Genomic DNA, 18,794 nt, shown 5'->3' with positions numbered 1-18,794 from the left:
GAACACACCTGCATATAGATACACGTGCACACAAAACTCTTCACACCAAGACACGTACCCACATGTGCGCATCCACACCTATATGCGCCTTCCATCCCAACCCTCCCCACTTGCACGCTCACTTTACGCGTTTCCATTTTGCACGCACATGCCTGCAGCACACGTGCTCGCACAGATCTACACGCACAGGCTTTATTTTTGCACGTGTGTTTAGGTGTGCAGGCGAGCCACCGCCAGCAGCTGTGTGCACAAGTAAGGGGCAGCTCGCACGCGAATATCACACTTATTAAACGCACACAGGAACTCGTTTACGTACATACAACCCTCCTGTGGCACACAGGGCTGAGCGTGCCTCTATATTAAAAAACACTGTGCGATGCCTAGGTGCATGGGTGCATCCGGAGGCAGTATGTCACACACCCATCATACACGACGCATATCGTATACAAACACACTCAGACGACGGAAAACGTCCCAAACCGCCGGGCTTTGAGAAGCCCCATAACCACGCAAAGGTTAAAAAGAAATACGAGTAATTCAAGACGCTGCTCTAAAACCGTGACCAAAAGGAGTACGAAATAAGGCAGCGCGGGGTGGGTTTTGCTGCTCGCAGCTCGGCTTTTTTGTCTTTTTTGGACGCTCGCACCACGAGCCCCGAAACCTCGCGCCCCAAAGCGGCTTCGGGCCAGGTCCTGGGGCGGAGGGAACCTGCCCGCCGGCGTCCCAGCATCTGCCCGACTTTGTGCTACAAAGCCTGGGTGGAAAGAACAAAGCAGAAGCAAAATACCCCTTCCCGAAGCGCCTGGGCAAAGTTGCGGGGAGAGCTACAGCAACACCTTACCGTCTGAGTCACTGGATGAGACATTTCCTTGTGCTGGTGCCCCATCTGCTTAGTTCATTTGCAAGCTGAGATCTTCCGTAGACCCAGAAAGAGAGGGGAGAGGGGGAGAAGCCTCGCTGCGAGGATCTGAGCGCCGGGGAGAGGGAACCGCACGAAATGCAGCGGGGGGGGGCGAATTCCTGCCTCGGCGATACGGCACCAGGGCCACCCCCCCCCCCCCCGCCCCGGCCCCCGCCAGCGCCGCAGCCGTCGCCCCTGCCAGCGCCGCGCATCCCGCCGCATCGTGTCGCCGGCGCGTCGCGGGGGGGCGGCGGGCTCGGGGCGGGGGGGGGGGGAGAGGGGACAGGGGGGGCCGCACCCGGGCCCGGCCCCGGCGCGGCTGGCGGGGGGCCGCGGAGCTGTTTCCACCCCCCCCCCCCGCGGTGAATCGCCCCTCGTTTCAATGAGAAAAGCGAGCGGAGGGAGCGCGGCTGTCCCGCGGCCCCCCCCGCCTCCCCGCCCGCCGTGGGGGGGGGGGGGGGCTGCACGGCGGGGCGCAGCCGGCCAAGCCCCCGGCGCCGAGGCGGCCCCCCCCCCCCTGCCGCTCCCCCCGCCAGGCACCGCGCTGCCGGGCGCGGTTTCTGCCCCCCCGCCCCCCCCAGGCCGTGGGGCGCTGCGCGGCCGGACCCCCATCCCCGCCGCCCCCCCGGGGCCGCCCCGCCGGCGGGGGGGTGCGCGCCGGGCCGCGGACTACATCCCCCAGCAGGCCGCGGGCCGGGGCAGCCTCCCGCTGCGCCCAGCCGCCTTCAAACAAAAGAGTTGTGTCCCCCCCCCCGGGGGGGCTCCGCGCCGCTCCGCGCCCCGGCGGCTCCCGCACCCCGCGGCGGCGGCCGGGAGCCGCGGGCGGAGGCGGAGGCGGCGGCGGGGGGACCCCGGCGGGCTGGAAGTGCCTGGGCGAGGGAGCTCGGGTTACAGAGAAAGGGGCTTGGCCAGGCGCAGGGGAGGTGGGCGGAGGGTCCTTTTCTCTGTCTGTTTCTCTCCCTCTGCCTTTTTTTTTTTCCCTTCTCCCTCCCGAGCTCTTTGTGTCCCCCCCCCCACTCCCCTCCTCTCTCGCTCTCACACCCCCCCACCCTCCCCAACCCACCGCCGCCACCCAACCCCCTCTCAAGTCTTTGTTAGCCATGCCTAGCCTGGTAGTACCAGGGATAATGGAAAGGAACGGGGGCTTCGGCGATTTAGGCTGTTTCGGTGGGAGCGGCAAAGACAGAGCGCTGCTGGAGGATGACCGGGCGCTGCAGCTCGCCCTGGACCAGCTCTGCCTGCTGGGGCTAGGCGAGCCTTCCTCCTCCTCCTCCTCCTCCGCCGTGGTGCTGGTGGAGGACAGCAACAACAACAACAATAACCCGCCGCCGCCGCCGCCGCAGCAGCCCCCGCCGCCGCCGCCGCCGCCGCAGCAGCAGCCGCCGCCGCCGCCGCCGCCGCCGCCGCCGGCCCCGAAGGGCTCGTCGGCGCCCAGCGCCGGGGCGGCGGAGCCCAAGTTGTGCGCGCTGTACAAGGAGGCCGAGCTGCGGCTCAAGAGCAGCTCCAACACCACCGAGTGCGTCCCGGTGCCCAGCTCCGAGCACGTGGCCGAGATCGTGGGCCGGCAAGGTGAGCGCCGGGGCGCCGGGCCCCCCCGCCGCGGCCCCCCGCCGCCGCCGCCGCCGCCGCCGCCGCCTCCTCCGCGCCCCGCGGCCGCGATGCCGCCGCCGCCCCGCGGCATCCCCGCGGCGCCGGGCCCGCCCCGCCGGGGGGGCCCCGCCGCCTCCCCCCGCCGCCGCCCATTGTTCGCGCGGCCGGGCCGGGCCGGGCCGGGCCGGGCCGGGGCAGCGGCGCCGCGTCCCGCCGGGGGCGACCGCGGACAAAGGGGGCGGCGGGGGCGGGGGGGCTCCGGAGGAATGTGCGCGGGGCTCGACGGCCGCGACCCCCCCCCGAGCGCGGCGCTGCTCGGGGTCTGCGAATCGGCTCCGTATTGACCCCCCCCTTATATATCTTTTATTAAGGGGGGGGGGGAGAAGAAAGCGAAGGGGCTGCGCTGCCCCGAGGCTTCGGGCGCCCCGGCGAGGCTCGGCGTAGCGGGGAGAAAAATCCCCTTTGTTGGCTCGGCGGCGGAGCGAGGGGGTGTGGTTGTGCGGGGCGAGCGCCCGGGCCTAGCGCGGACGCGGGCGGCCGTTCCCGGGAGCCGAGCTGCCGCCGCGGCCGCGGGAGCGCCGGGGGCCCCGAGCGGCGGCCCCGGGCGGCCGGAGCCCCGCTGCTGCCCACGCTCCGCGGCAGCGATGCTTTTGTTCTCCTTCGCCGCTCTGTTCGGAGCGAGGTGGAATGGAGGAGGGCCGGACCCCCCCCATATATATATATATATTTTTATATATATATACACACACCACACCCACTGTTGGGTCCCCCCTCGGCCGCCCCGCGCTGGGGCTCGGCGGGCGCCGGGGCTCGGTGGGCCGCCGAGGGCGGCTCGTGCCAGGCCGCCCGGGGCCATGGTGGGAGCTTTCGCAGGGTTCAGACGTGGGGCTGCCGAGAGAAGTTTTGTGTCGCTGAAAGAGAAAGAAAAAAAAATAATAGTGTGGCTAAGTGGTTTTTTTTCTCCCTCTCTCTCTAAGCAAGTAACTTGACGCTCTGGAAGTGTGACGGGCAGAGACTGCGGCTCCCAATCCAGATGCTTCCTCTTGGGTTGGGAATGGCAGTAGCCGGAGCAGGGAGTTTGCAGTTTGACACAGGGGGCGGCGGGAGGGGACGGGGGGGCGCTGGCTCGGGGGGCGACGCTCCGGGGGGAGACGCGGGCGAGGGGGAGCCGCCGGGGGGGAGGATGGAGACGGCTAATGGCCGTGCGTCGCGCGCTGGAAGGCGATATCGGAACAATAGGGCCTCGGGTGGCTCCGCTCTCTCCTGGGAGCGAAGCCCGGAGCCCGCCGGGGCCCTTCCCCGGGGGCACCGTCCCCCCCAAAACCCGGGCGGCCGCCTCGGAGGCAGCGCCCCGGCCTCCCCCCGCCGCGCTCGGCCCCCGGCCCCTGCGGCGGGGAGCTGGGCAGAGAGCGGCTGGGGGGGGCGACGGCGGGGCCCGGGAGACCCTGCCCGGGCCTGATCCGCGGCGGCCGCGCGCCTGGAGAAAGGGGCAGCGGTTTGCGCCGAGTTTGCGCCGGCGGGCGCAAGGCCGCGGAGAATCAGGCCCCCTTTGTTCAATAAAGTTGGGAGAGCGAGGGGAGCCGGCGGGCCGGATCGCGGGGGAGCCTCGGGCGACGGCGGGAGACGCCCGTGCTGTTTTCCCCCTGGGTAACGCCGCTGCCCCGAACTCCGGAGAAGGGGGTGTGTTTCCATCCGTTTGGTAGGCGGCAGCGCGCCCGTCGCGCGCGGAGTGATGGAGAGGAGCGTGGAGAGCTGGACTGCTTCCACCATTTTTTGTGTGGATGTGCGCGCGAGGGTTTTCCCACATCGGGGAAACGGGGAAATGTCAGTGGGCCGGAGCCCTGGCCGGGCGGACTGGGCAGCGCTCCGTCGGTCAGCGGGTCACGCAGCGTAAACCGTGCCCCTTTAGAGAGGCCGGGGGCCGGATCCTGGGCCGGTAGAAACCCGGATTGCTCCAGCAGAGCCCCCCCAGCCTCGGCTCCTTGCCCCAGCTGGGATTCTGGCTCACACTTAGGATTTTTAAAGGCCTGCAGTGATGTCTCCTGGGTCTTGTTTGTGTTGGGAAGGGCAGGTTATAACGGTCTGTTCTCAGACAGGGCCGGGTGCAGGGCGCTTCGGAGATCCGGCTCCTTCCCGGGGCCGGCGGGTGCTGCGCGCTCCTCGGCGCCTGGCCGGGGTCGCGGGGGGACCCCGAGACTGCAGGCTTTGCACCGTGGCCCCCTCGTTACAAGTGCTCGTGGGGCTCACGTGGGCTGCTTTTCTAAGGGAATGAGTGTTTCGATGGTACTTGTGAACAGGGTGATGAACACCTTGGAAAAGAGGAAAAAAAGGTGTAATACCGAAATAAAAATCATTTCAGGGCTTTAATTGCTGACAGGGTTGGGTTTTTCGTAGCTTAACATGGTTCTGATCTGGTGAACCACTGTGTTCCTTCATCTTACTTTAAAATAGTGTTTCACGTCTTTGCAAGTGTAACTTAGTGAACAGTACACAGGCGAAGGGCCTGGATCCGGACAGCGCGGCCCCTTTGCACGCTGCTGGCAGTGCCCCTGCCACCTGCTCTCCGCCCGCCCTTTCCTTCGCCGGATGAGTGTAAAGGCATCCAGCATAAATAAGGCTCAAGCCCCATATATTTTTATTGGAATGGTTGTAAGCGCGATTTGCAAAGAGGTTTAATTGTGGAGGAGGGGGCGGCTCCGGTTGGAGTGAAGGATGCTGTGGGACCTGAGCGCGTGCTTGGCGGCTGCCCGCGTTCCCCGGGAAGTGCCCGCGTGCCCTCCCGGAGCCGGGCGCGGGCTGGGAGCCCGCTCGAGTCTGCGGCGGTGCCAGCTCCTGCGCTGAATTGTAGCGGTGCTTCTTCGGCGGCGCGAGCGGAGGCTGGGCGGGATGCGGAGGCTGGCTGGGACGAGACCGCGGCCTGCGGAAAGGGGAGTTTGGGGGAACGGGCTGCGCGGGAGCCCAGAGCTGCTGCTTCCACCATATGGCCCCAAGGGCCGCGGCGGGCGGCTGGGTGGCTGGTGGGGTGTGCCAAGGACTTTTGCAAATTGGAGTGAAAGAGAGACCGGAAAAGGAAGGATGAGGCGATAAAGTCATGGCCATCCCTTGGTCTGACGTCGATGACCTCTTCCGCTCTCTGCCCCGGCCGTGGTTGGCAATGGTTCCCCTTCCCAGGCTGCGAGTGCAGCCATGACCTCCATGTTTCCCCGCCTGTTGCTGCCAGGATGAGGAGTGGGGAGGTCTCCGCCCGTCTCGCTGCCCCCGTGGGCTGTTCCCCCTTCCCCTGAGCGCGGCGGGAGCGCGAGCTCCAGCCGTGCCGCGTTCGGGTGGCCGGAGTCCCCGGCGTGCGCCATGGTGTGCACGGACGCTCCCGGGTTGTGGGCCGCGCGGCGCGCCGGGCTGCTCGGTGCCTCTCTGCGTCGCCCGCCAGCTCCTGCCGTGGGTGTTTTCCCTACCAGCCCCTTCCCCGGACTGCGCGTGTTCTCGTAGCGGAGCGGAGGGATTTGCCAGGGTGTAAGGACAAAGCACCAAAGTGGTTTGCAGGTGATTTTTGAGGAGCTGGTGACTTGCAGAGGAAAAGGTTCCTGCAAGCCAAGGGCGCAGCTGTATTGGAGAGGGGACGGGATGCCGGGAAGGGTGGAGGCTGTCCAAAGGTGTAGCGCTTCGGCCGTTCAGATTGTGGACTTAAAAAGGAGCAGAAATCCTTTGCCACTGAGACGTCTGGGTCCTTCCCCAGAAATCACCTGGGGTGGGCGTGGATCGGCCGGATGGAGCGCAGAGCTGACTCTTCTGGCAGGTTTCGGTCTGTCCCTGCTGGGGAACTGGGCTGCTCTCAATGGAGCCGGCGAGGAGGCTTCCGGACCCGAACGGGGCCTGTCTGAGGCGGGATCCTGGAGTTGGGGAGACGCGGCACGTTTCTTTGTGTGCTGGGGAAGTGCAGGCGTGGAGGCGAGGCGGAGGGTCAGCGTGGCTTCCTGCCGCTCCAGCCCGGCAGCACGAGCCGCCGCTCCCGGCGGTGCCTTCGCTGTAAGAGCATTTTTGCTCTCCTCATCAATAGCCGCATCCATTGTCACCTGCACCCAGAGACACCCTTTGATGAAGCATCTCCCGGCCTGCTCTAACTAGCCCGTTGTCAACAGGAACGAGATTATGTGAGAGAGGAGCTTAACATAAATTGCTCTTTCTTGGCAAGGTGAAGTCGAATAACAAGAGGCCCCACTAACCCCAGGTGATTGGGCTCTTTGTGTAGCTCCAAACACGCTCTAACGCTCTCAGCATTTAAAAATAGTCCAAGGAAGCCTTTTTCATTGAGGAAGTCTGATGATTGCAGCTCCCCCACCCACCATGTGGAGGTGGATGTACAGCATCCGAGCAGCAGCGAGGGGGGGTCCGATCCTGCTGGCTGCTGGCTGTGTGTAAATCTCGGAGCTGATGCCAGCCGGTCCGGCGGGGCCCGAGAGCCAAGCTGCTGCTGCTGCCGCTGCCGGGGCAGCTCGAAATGGGCCTTGAAGGGAGAGCGAAATTGCAGTTGGTGTCACATTGTTATAAAGTGTTAATGAGAATCCATCTGAATTTACACCAGGGAAAAGTGCAGAACGGGATCTACTTTGTGCGGCTTGAACTAGAGGTGGGAGGAGAAAATGGGTCTGGGAGAGAGACAAAGGGAATTTTCTAGGGGAAAGGCACCCGCTCCGCGCATCGGCTCCGGATGCTGCGCTGACCAAATGAACCTCGCCGCAGAGCAGCCGGCCCGAATCTAGGGCAGTGGGAAAGCGTGCTGGCGCTGGGCGTCGGGCTCCCTCCCCCTTCCCTCCCTTTGTCTGGCGGCCGCGGCCCCGGGCTCGCCTTGCCCCGCTTTCCCCGCGCCGGCGCGCGTGCCGGGGGGCCGCGCAGGACCGCGCCGTGCCGGGGGCCGCGGACACACCCACCCCGGCGCGATGCGTCGATGCATCGCCGGCGGAGCGCGGCTGCTCGGGGCCGGGGGCTTCCAGCCCGGCTTCAACTTTCCCCCGCCGCACAACAAGGCGGCGATTGTTTGTGGCATCTGGGTCGATTGGGTTTGCTGCTTTGGGGTCGAGTTGTTTTTTTGTTTTTTTTTTTTCCCCAAGCAACTTTCGTCGCTGGGTGAGAAAGCTAAAATCGCCGCGCCGAAACGAGGTGGTTGCTTATTTTCGTGGCGCGTTGAATTTTTTTCCCCTTTCTTGTAAACACAACTTGCACCCTCAGTACAATAAAAACTCAGTGCACAGGGATTTAGTTGTTTGTTTGTGGTCCCTTTGTGTTTTTTGACACCACTTTCATCAGATTTTCGATGCAGCAAAATCTTACCCCACAGATATTCAGGAGGGTTTATTTGTGATGTTCTTTGTGTGCTCGTCTTTTAACATGGCTTTCATCTTAAATGGGAAAAGAATGCCCCACCTTCCCAGAGATATTTGATGGTTGTTTATTTTATGGTCCTCTTTAATTTTATGACTATCGCAGAAAAAAGACCAAGTCCTAATTTGCCTTTAGGCGCTTTTCTACCACACCAGCAATGTCAAAATGTCGTCAGTGGGGTATTTACAGGTGTAATTTATATCAGTGCAGTGTAAAGGAGCCTCAGTGTAAATGAGAAGAAGAGTAAAAATCTTTTGTTTGTAGAGATAATTTCTGTCCGAAGAAAACAAGAAATGACCCAGAGTGATTTGTGTGGTCTGTTTTTTAAAAAAAAAAGACGACGGGGCCAGATCCCAGCCGTCAGCTGGCGTAGCACCTCTGCTGCTTTCCGGCGAAGCCCGCGCTCCTGGGCTCTCCCGGAGGCACGCCAGTTTATGCCGGATGAGACCCTCCAGGCTGCTCTCCGTCGGGGTATGTGCTGGCTCAGGATCTGGCCTTCTAGCAGCAGCAGCAGTGAGAAGGTTGTCAGGGGGGTTATCTCTGAATTTACGCTGCAGTAAAATATCCCGTGGAACTACTCCACAGGCACGGCTGATTTTTCCGTTGCACCGCCCCTGTGCCGGCATTTGCACCGTGCGTGGTGCAGCGGGCGCATCCGAGGGTTGGAGCTGCTTGGAGGCCTGTTCCTGCTGCCGGAGCAGCGCACGGGAGCCCCAGCGTAAAGGAGAACCAGCCCCCAGGGAAAACCTTGGGGCTTACGCCATGGTGAGCGAGCAGAGATTTAGGACGGGTCCATGCAAAGCAAACGGCAGTCAGACTGGAGGTGTCCTGCACCCCTCTTACCCTCCCGACAGCAGCTGCCCTGGCTGGGGAGCAATGGCAGAGCAAGCTCTCCAAGCCTCCTCTCTTAGTTTTGACAGGTTTCTTTACCCCTCGTGCAGGGGTAAAGAAAGAGGAGAATTTGACTCACCGACTCCAAATCTCCCCCTGGTTTCCCCACCCCCACCCCTCCGTTGCCTATGTCTAGACTAGATTTATTTATTTAATTTTCGCCAGAGCTAGCTGCTATGCAGATTAATTCCAGTTAGCTAACTGGTCTGGGGACAGTCCTCAAGGGTTCGCTCATGTATGTTAACGTTTGTGGCTTACTACGGTAATTTGCAAACACGTTTACTTTGAGTCAATTGGCAATCAGTTAACTGAAGTTAAGAGAAAAAGGGGTGGGGGGAGGAAATAACCATACAGGCCTCCTTTGCAAAATGCTTCGGGATCTGTGTTATTGGCAAAAAACAGCATAATAGAAGCTAGGTAGTGGAAACACAGAAAGGGCTTAATTCTCTCTCTAATACAAAAATCTAACTGGCAGGGGTCTGCCAGGGATCAATTAGTTGATGTCAGCACACTACCTTAAAGAGTAGAACGCTACAGCAAAGTTGTATATTATTATAGTTCCTACCGGTCCTTTTCTCCTCTTAGTTTTACATTTTTAACACCACCTACTAAGCAGTTCTCTCCCCTTTTAATAATCCACTGAGTAAAGCAGTTTGTTGCATGTTGTTTTCAAATTTCAGTTACGCACGAAGAAAGCCTTTCATTAAAAAAGCATATAGGGCAGATTTCATTAAAAAACCATGCGGGGCTGTGCCGCTCCTCTGGCCACGATGTGAAGGGCCACATCCTGATCATGCTTCGGTCTGCCAGAAGGGAGCAATGTGAACTAAGGCTCAGCTCCCTTTTTCAGGGGTGCAAAGCGAGGTCAGGGTAGGTGCTGAGACAGACTGGCACTAAGTGGGTAAATCAGATTTAAGCCCAGCCTGATTTTAGCTGATGTAAATCAGTGCAGCTCTCTTGGAAGTTGGTGGAGTTATCTGGATTTACACTGCTGATGGCCTGGCCTGTTGTCTGCACCGATTTAGAGCTGCTAGAGATCTGGGCCACTGAACCTGCTGGGCTGATGGTCTTGATGGAGTTGGTCTAATTTCCTGTGGGGTTATTTTCTCCCGTTGTAAAGCACAGGATCCCCCATCTGTCTGTCTGCGCAAAGCTGGCTTTCCTGTCTGCAGGCCTGCACGGAGACCCTCCCTCCTCCTCCCCCTGCTTCTCACACCATCGGCTGCACCATGCGTCCTTTTGTCCGTTTCTAGATCTTCCCTCCCCCTCTCGCGCCGTGCGCTCTCCTCGCCTCTCTCCCTTTTGCCTTTCGGGGTGTCTCTCCTGCTGCCTCCCCTCCCCTAATTCCTCTCCTCCCTCTGAAGGATCACGGCTCGCCTCACCCTCGATTTCCATCACCTTTCCGCCATCCGTAACTCCCTCCCACCCCCTCGCGCTCGTGTGACTCGCTTACGTTTGCCCTCATTCATGTGTATTCCTTGCCACCGCTTCCTTCCATCTGTCCCCAGCATGGAGCCCCCTTCCTTTGTCACCGCTCTGCTTGCCTGACCCTCGTGTCGCCGCCGCGATTGTTTCCTGTCGCGCTGGGCTCGCATCCCTCTCCCCCCGTCCGCAGCCATTGTCCCGTGGCTCAGGAAACGCGGGACCCAGATGCAGCCCTGGCAGATGCGTACCTGAGGTCCTTCTGCGAAGGAGAGCGGGCCTCGTGCTCCTGGGAGGCAGATGTGCGGGACGCGGCTCGCGGAGCAATGCGGCGGACGCTCCTTCGGCCCTGGGTGACGCCTGGAAGTCATTTCCAGCGCGGATGCTCGCTGCTGACACCCCCTTTCTTTCCATGTGATGCTTCGGTGATATCCCTGGGGAAATGGTGGCATCTCGGTTAATCTTCCTAAGATGGAATCTCCATCTTTGGAGCGAGCGTCGTAGGAGCAGGGCAGGCAAATGTCTGCCGGGGACGGGCGAGGGAGAGCTGAGCCTGCCCTGGGGCTGCGGCATGGCCGAGGTGACCCCTTAGGGTCCTATCCAGCCTTCCGGTGGCTCCTTGGGATGAACCTTTATCCTGTGGTTTTGTCTGGGTGTTTTTATCCTACACTTGCGTTGTGCCTAGCGTCGCAAAGTCCTGTTCTTCGACTGAGTTTCCTAAGTGCTAACAATGCAGCGCTGGGGGTAATCACCAGTCCCAAAACCATTTTAAACTTTGCTAGAGAGCGCACTGCAGATATGCTTCCGGGTGCAAACTCCGGGAGGAGAAAGCCTTGGGCTGCCCTGGGCTCGCTGAGGTTTCTGGCTGACTGGGATTTGGGGGATTTGCCCTGCCCTTTCTCAGGGTGAGATCAAGCATCTCCATTCCCCAGGAATGTGAAATGAGTGGCTTAGAGATGGGTTTAATGAAGCATCATTACAGCGTTAATTATTGTAGGAAGTTTTGTAGTAACACAAAGCGAGAGGTGGCTATTGTCACAGTTTTACAAACGGGGGACAGGCTCAGCGAGCTGGAGTGACTCTGAGGAGTTAAAAGTCACCTCGGGAGTCCGCAGCAAAGTCAGGATTTGTCCGTACGCGTCCCGAGCCCTAGACCAACGCCAGAACGCCGTGACAAGCGGCGGGGTTCGGAGGGCGCGCTGGGAGGCTTCGCGGCCGCGCGGTCCCCTGCGGTCCGGCGCGGCTGCACCCCGGCACCGGTGCGAGGCTGCCGGAGCCGCCCCGGCATGCTGCACGCTTCGTGCAGCTGTAGCTATTGGATGCACCGTATCGCAGCGCCCGCCGCCGCTGCGAGCGCGGGGAATTACTCTCGTTAGCTGTAGTGGCACAAGGCGCTGTTTTTATCGCTGAAGGTGCGGGGTTCGATTCTTGCTAATGATACGCGGCGGCGGGATCGTTACGTTCCCGTAAATACCCTGATGTCACAGGTCTGCATCTCGTGAGACAAGCGTCACATCAGTGGTGGCACTAAGTGAGTGGCAGCCCTGAACTCCCAGCTGGGAGAGATGTTATTTATTAGGGTCTGTGTAAATAATAATGTTCCAGCCCGCGAGCTGAGGAATCTTAATTTCCTGGTCGCGGAAGCGTCCTTTGTGGGTCATTTTGTGTTAAAAGCGTGATGTCAACACGGTGTGTCGCGGAAAGCGAGGCTTGTGTCGGATGAGCTGAGGAGAGGACAAGAAAAGGGCTCCTTTCCGAGCGAGGAGATTGCTGGGATGGGGAGGAGGTGGGGGATCTCACGTGGGGAGTTTTCCGTGCCGTATCCCAACCCTCTCGTTTCGTGAGCATTGCCCCGAGTCAGATTGCCGCAGGCACCGGGATCCTGGGCAAACCAGGGCAAGACGCTCCCCTTACTCCATCCGTGCTGATAAGGATGCGATGCTCTGGGGAACCCCATTCCCGGGTTTTGCTTGGAGACCCCAGCTTGGAGCAAGCCTGCAGGGCTGCACCTCGCCTCCTCCCGCGGGGACCCCCCAGCCTGAGCGGGAGCTCGGCACCAGGCTTTGCAAATGCTTTCGAGAGCGGGGTCAAAGGGAGAGCGGGGGGAGCGCTCACAAAACCCCGTGCCACTTCTGTGAAAATCCTTAGCTGCTTGATGACATTCCGGTGCCATCCAGGAACCCGGAGTCGCAGTTCTGGCCCTGAACTCCCTCAAAAAAAGGTGATTTGGAAGCCAAGGCACACTGGAAAGTCTCTTGCCTTTTTTGGAAGAGCAGAAAGCTGTTTTCTGAGCCGCAGGGAGCAGGGGGAGTAGGCTGGGTGGGCTCCAGCTCCCGTCTGGGGGGGATACGGAGAGCACGAAAACACCGCGATGGCAGGTGACCTCGGGAAAGGGCCGAGCGCCTGGAGCAGCGTAACGGGGAGGCCTGCGGCCAGCAGCGCTTTTTATACAAAGTTCAGGCTCGAGGGCAAAACGCAGCCCTTGATAAATCGTTCTCTGGAGGCGGCAGCCGGGTGGGTTCGATGCCGTTCCCCACCGAGAGCCGGGGCAGCGGGGCCAGACACGTCCTTGCTCCCCCCAACGCTCAGTCCCCAGGAAAGGGCCTGGATCCCGCTAGATTCACCCCCAAAGCCTCCCTATAGCAAAAAGTCCTCGGGAAGGGTGCTCTGCTCCGATTTAGGGCAGATTTTTTTCCCCTTCCCGCCCCCCATGAGCCCTGTGGCGAAGGGGCTCCGCGTCGGCCATTCCCGCCCGCGGACTCACCGTCCCCTCTACGCTCCCTCCGGCTGTCTCCTGCCGCCCGCGACGCCGGCATGGCCAAAAAACGCCCGGCTGCATGGGGGTGGGTAAAGGGGGGGTTTCTTAGGGGGGTTTCTTGGGGGGCGACTGGTTTCGGACGGGCTGAGGGGGGTCGCGGGGGGCAGCGCACAACATGGCGGCCGCCTCGTGGGGGCCTCTGAGGGGGAGCGTCTCCCTCGGGGCACCTCCGTGGGGGCAGCGAGGGGGAAGGCTTCCTCAGACCCTTCCCCATGCCAGGGTTGGGGGGGAAAGTGCCTAAAAGCGCCTTTCCCGCCCGCTTCCCCCCTCCGGCAGCCGCTCCGGGCGGTGCTGGGCCCGCTCACAAGATGGCGGCTCGGGGGCTTCTCTTCACAACATGGCGGCTTGGGGGCTGCTCCTCACGACATGGCGGCTGGGGGGCTTCCCCGAGGAGACGGGCGGGCGGCGGGAGAGGCGGCCTCTCCTCTAACCTCCCTGCCTTGTTTCTCCCCTTTCTCTTACCCCCAAAGGCTGCAAGATCAAAGCGCTGCGGGCGAAGACCAACACTTACATCAAGACGCCGGTGCGGGGCGAGGAGCCGGTCTTCATGGTGACGGGGCGGCGGGAGGACGTGGCCATGGCCCGGCGGGAGATCATCTCCGCGGCCGAGCACTTCTCCATGATCCGCGCCTCCCGCAACAAGGCCGGCACCACCTTCGGCAGCGCTCCCACCTTGCCGGGCCAGGTCACCATCCGGGTGCGGGTGCCCTACCGCGTGGTGGGCTTGGTGGTGGGGCCCAAAGGAGCCACCATCAAGCGGATCCAGCAGCAGACCAACACCTACATCATCACGCCCAGCCGGGACCGGGACCCCGTCTTCGAAATCACCGGGGCGCCGGGCAACGTGGAGCGCGCCCGGGAGGAGATCGAGACCCACATCGCCGTGCGGACGGGCAAAATCCTGGAGTACAACAACGAGAACGACTTCCTCTCCAGCAGCCCCGACTCCGGCATGGAGAACCGCTACTCGGAGGCCTGGCGGGTCCACACGCCAGCGCCGGGCTGCAAGCCGCTCTCCACCTTCCGGCAGAACAGCCTGGGCTGCATCGGCGACTGCTCCGTGGACCCCGTCTACGAGACCCCCCGGCTGAACGACCAAAACGACTTCAATTACGGTTACCTCTTCCCCAACTATGGCGTCAACAAGCAAGATCTCTATTACGGGGTGCCGGAGTCGGGTGCCCCGATGTGGGCCGGGCAGGAGAACACCAACCCCGTCTCCGTGCTCTTCTCCAAGCAGCAGCGGTCCAGCAGCACCGGCGCCATCCACCCCAATTCCCATCGCTCCCCTTCCTCTTCCATCCAAGAGCCCAGTCTCTCCGGCCTGCCGCGGCGGTCGCAGGGGGAACCGCTCCAAGGCTTTTCCAAGCTGGGCACCACCGCCGCTGCCCGGACGTCCGTGTCCAGCAGCCGTGAGTGCATGGTGTGCTTCGAGAGCGAGGTGACGGCGGCCCTGGTGCCGTGCGGCCACAACCTCTTCTGCATGGAGTGCGCCGTGAGGATCTGCGAGAGGACTGATCCCGAGTGCCCCGTCTGCCACGCTGCAGCCACTCAGGCCATTAGAATATTTTCCTAAAAAGACAGAGCAGGGCATTGGGGTGGGGTGGGGTGGGAGTAGGAAGGGAGCGTGGTGGGGAGGCGGGGGGGGGGTCCAGGAGGAAAAGAAAGAAAGCTGATAATAATAATAATAATTAATAATAATAATAATAATGACATCTGAAGAACAAACGAATGAATGAAAGAATAAATTAATTTAAAGAAGAAGAAGAAGAAGAAAAAAAGAAATTATTTTACAAGCAATGTATGTTATTTTTTAAAAAAAACAGAAAAAGAAAGTGAATAATAAAATTAAGATGAATAGCAAAGCCAGAAATTGTGAAGGGCGAACGATGCTCCAGCCTGCGATGTCTTTTTTAAAGCAAGTACTCTGAACGCACACTCGGATCTCGCAAGCAAAGCGGTTTAGTTCCATTTTTTTTGGTGGTGAGACTGGGACTTCTCTGCGTCGACCAAGCCGGGCCATCCCGACGGGACGGGGAAGGGCGCAGGGACGCGGGGAGGGCCCTGCCGGCCCTTCTTCTCCGGCCGCGTTCCAGCTTCACCTTGGTCTGGAGCCCCCACTCTCCTCCCCCCCAGGGACGTCGGCCCAACTGGGAGCTCAGAAAGAAACAAATAGAAAGAAAGGAAAACGGATGACGGGGATGTAAAAAAAGAAAAAAAGAAACCATCGACCTCTGGGAACCTGTTAGAACGAGGGCACAACTGTATTACCTCAAAGATTTAAACAAAAAACCACAGCAGCTAAAGAACTTTTATTGTTTTCCTTTTTTTCTAAAAAAAAACCGCAAAAAAGCAAAAAAAAATCAAAAAAAGAAGAAGAAGAAGTAAAAATGACGCCAGTGAAACTGAAGAAGGTTTGGAAGAACCTATTGGAATCACACTGGGCGATTAGCATTTATTTTATTATTCTGAGCCACCGCGGAGTCTGGAACTTTGTTCTTTTTTCCTTATCCGAGCAGGGATTTGTTCATCAGACGAATCAGGAGTCACTAACAGGGTATTTCAAAAGCAGTCTTGAGTTCCCATCCATGGGGGGAGTGTGTCGACTTCCGTCTTTCCGTAATTCACTCTTCATCCTTTTTTCCAAGTGATGCCAGCTGCAGCTACACCGAACACACACATGCACACACCCACACGCACACCCACACACACACCCACACACACACACACACACACACACAGATACACACACACGTGCGCACGCGCGCACACACACACACACAACGTTGTGCTTTTCTTTTCTTAAAAATATATATATATCGCACCAAAACCTAAGAAAGACGATCATGCAATACAGGCAATGAGCCCATACGAAACCAACATGCATCCCAACAGAAAGCAAAAAAAACCCCGAGTTTATATATATAATTTTGTTGTCGTCGTTTTTAAACTGGACCAAAACTTTTGTTACCCAAAACCGAGTGGAGGAAAAAAAAAAGAAGAAAAAAGTATTTCTTTATGGACCAAAACCTCTTCAGCTGTCCTTTACCTGGATCTTCCTGAGGTTGGCCACTTTTATATATTATATTTTTTTCAGAACGGAACAAAAAAAAAAACAGAATTGCCTTGTTGAACATCCTTTAATCATTTCAAGACTCCTGGTTTTGTTAAATCAGATACTTTTTAACCCGTTGGGAAGTGGGGAGAGGATGGGCTTCGAAGCTGGCTTCTGTGCCAACGCACGCGAGATGCCAGCCAGCATCTTAACGTCGTCAGGTTTGTTCAGCCGGCCTCCGGATGCCAAAACGCCTCGGTGGTAGAGATGTGTGTTGGATTAACCTAGCGAGTACCAGTATACCTATCTATGAATATATGTGTATGTATATATATAGGCACTTCTCTCGTCAAGCACCTATATATATATGTATGTGTATATACAATTATATATATAGTTTTTTCTCCCACCACCGCCGCTTCCCTGTTTCCTGCCCCTCAACTTCTGCTCACAGATCCCGGACCCTGATTTAGAACTGAACCAGCAAAGTTTCACAACTTGGCAGAGACAGTTCTACGGCGAAAAACAGAAAAAATAATAAAAAAAAATCGCCTGAGATTTTTTTTTTTCCCTTCAGTTACAGGAGACTTTATTTTCATCGTAAGCATGTTGCTGGGAACGTCCCCTCCTCCGGCTCGGCCCGGTTCCTCGCCGCGGGGCGGCCCGCCGGGCTCCAGCGGGGCACCGGCCTCGCCGGCGGCGGGGACGGATTCGGAGCCCCCCCCGCGGGCCGGCGGATTTCGGGCGGAGGGCTCGGGCGATGATGGGCCCCCACCGCTTTGCAGCAACGGTAAAATACCGCGGAGGGGCACGAGGCGGACGGCGGGGCGGACGACGTGCCTCGGTGCTGCGACGGATGCCGATTGCTCCGATTTTTGTATTTTTTTTTTAAGACAAAAAAAAGAAAAAAAAGAAACGATGCTGTGCTAAAGGGACACTGTCAGGTCGGATTTGTCCTCGCCTCCTCCCCAAAGCTTTAAGACATCGCTGGCCGGCCGCTTCTCCCGGGCCGGGGTCTGCGCCGGAGCTCTTCCCGCGGGAAGCCGCTGCCGGGGGGGCCGGGGGGGCCGGGCAGCCCCAGGAGCCCCGGCAGCCTCGCGCCCTGCGGCGAGGGCTTCGGAGCCCGGCTCCGGCCACGGCCTTTGCCGAAACTGGCCCGGTTCTCCTTGGAAATCCGGCTTCGGTTTGGTCCCAGTGGATGAAGGGGAAATGGTGGGGGGGGAACCCCCCCCTGCCCCGCGCTCCCCCGCCGTGTCCCGTCCCCCCGGGTTGTATTTTGAACCGTTCCTTGTGCAAAACGCTCCCGGTGCTGTCAAGAGCGTGGCTGGGGGGCGAGAGCTGGGGTTGGGGGGGCGGGGGGGCCCGGGGGGGCTCGAGCTGGCGAGGCGAGGGCGGCCGGGGGGGCCCATGTGTTAGTTGAGTGGCTATAGTCGTTCTTGGCTGAGTGACGTCTGTTCGTGGTAATGTGAGCAAGTTTTTTGATCAATGTCTTTATTCGATGCCAGGTTGTGAAGGGGGGGGGAGCGGGGAGGGGGGGCCGCGGCGGGGGGGGACCTGTGCTAGCACTGACCCTAGGCAGCGGGCCGGAGCGGGGGCGGACGGCGTGGGGGGGGACGCTCCCGTTCCCCCCCCCGCTCCCCTGAACAAGCGGGGGAAAAACCCAAGCAAACACGATGTAAAAGCCTCCTGCATGCTGAAAACGTTAGAAAAGGAAAAAAAAAAAAAAAGAGCTTTTTACAAAAATAATAATTAAAAAAAACACACAAACAAGGAGTACTGACCCAAACGAAACGGCCGGGAGCGGGGCCGGGGCGTCCGTCCGTCTGTCCGTCTGTCCGTCCGTCCGGCGGCAGCCTGCCCCCCCCGCGGACGGCGGTCCCGCTGGAGCCTCCAAGTTGGCCTTTAATAAAACCTTCAGTTCCAATAACCTTTATATATATATATATACATATATATATACATATACATATATATTAAAAGAAAGCTTGATGTAGCAGTTCTAGTTTAAAACGAATAGAAGTATTTCGGCCCCTGTTTTATTTTGATTTCTCCTTTCCCCCCGTTTCCCCCCTCCCCCCAAAAAAACCTCCGTATTTTGATGTAGCAACTTTGGAAGCAAGAAAACCAGGCGCTGTAAACGCACCGAGAGCTACCTCGGACCCGGGGGGGCCCCGTAGCATCCCGGGGCAGCCCGGCTGCGGGGCTTCAGCAACAAATTTGCCTAATATTTTATTTTTTCCTTTTTTTTTCTCTCTTTTTAAATATATGTATATATATAAAAACCTGAAAAAAGAAAAAAAACGAAATAAAAACAAAAAACGACAAAAATGCCCACGACCTTAACTATTTGCTCTGACTTGTATCTTCCTTGGAAAGGTGACTAAAAACTGGCTTGTTGGTCTAATTCACCAGCAATAACGTTAAACTGAAGCCGGCACCCTCCTGCCTCGAGCCGCGCCGCGCCGTTCGGCGGCCCCGGAGCGATCCCCGGGAATTATATAGAGAATAGTATGGATTATAATACATAACGGAGAAAGAAAAAAAAAAAGAACCAAAATTGGGTTTATATTTAATGAGGAGATACTATAAAAATGTCTTGTCCTAGCTCCCATTTGCAAAAGTATTTTTCAGCTGGAGGGATAGCTATTATTTTTTTCTCTTTTCTTTCTTTCTTAAAAAAAAAGAAACTCCATACATACAAAGGCTCAGACTGTTACTATTGTGAACCTCTTAAGTCAAAA

The 18,794-nt window shown here is 58.9% G+C and overlaps 1 protein-coding gene across 2 annotated transcripts; it reads left to right on the top strand.

The window, feature by feature from the left end:
* The first annotated feature begins 1,665 nt into the window (after window positions 1-1,665).
* MEX3A (mex-3 RNA binding family member A) lies at window positions 1,666-16,984 on the top strand. Of its 2 annotated transcripts, none has more exons than XM_064499106.1 (2): window positions 1,666-2,470; window positions 13,469-16,984. In XM_064499106.1, the coding sequence occupies exons 1-2, from the start codon at window positions 2,002-2,004 to the stop codon at window positions 14,572-14,574; spliced, it is 1,575 nt and encodes a 524-aa protein (XP_064355176.1). In that variant the 5' UTR covers window positions 1,666-2,001; the 3' UTR covers window positions 14,575-16,984. The 2 variants fall into 2 exon arrangements, with proteins under 2 accessions (XP_064355176.1, XP_025968601.2); XM_026112816.2 differs by lacking the exon at window positions 1,666-2,470 and adding an exon at window positions 12,418-13,023.
* Window positions 16,985-18,794: the final 1,810 nt, after the last annotated feature.

The sequence above is a fragment of the Dromaius novaehollandiae genome, chromosome 29, assembly GCF_036370855.1.
Source record: "Dromaius novaehollandiae isolate bDroNov1 chromosome 29, bDroNov1.hap1, whole genome shotgun sequence".
NCBI lineage: Eukaryota > Metazoa > Chordata > Aves > Casuariiformes > Dromaiidae > Dromaius > Dromaius novaehollandiae.
Note: the sequence above shows the minus strand (reverse complement) of the source record. Positions and strands in the feature narration are given on the sequence as shown.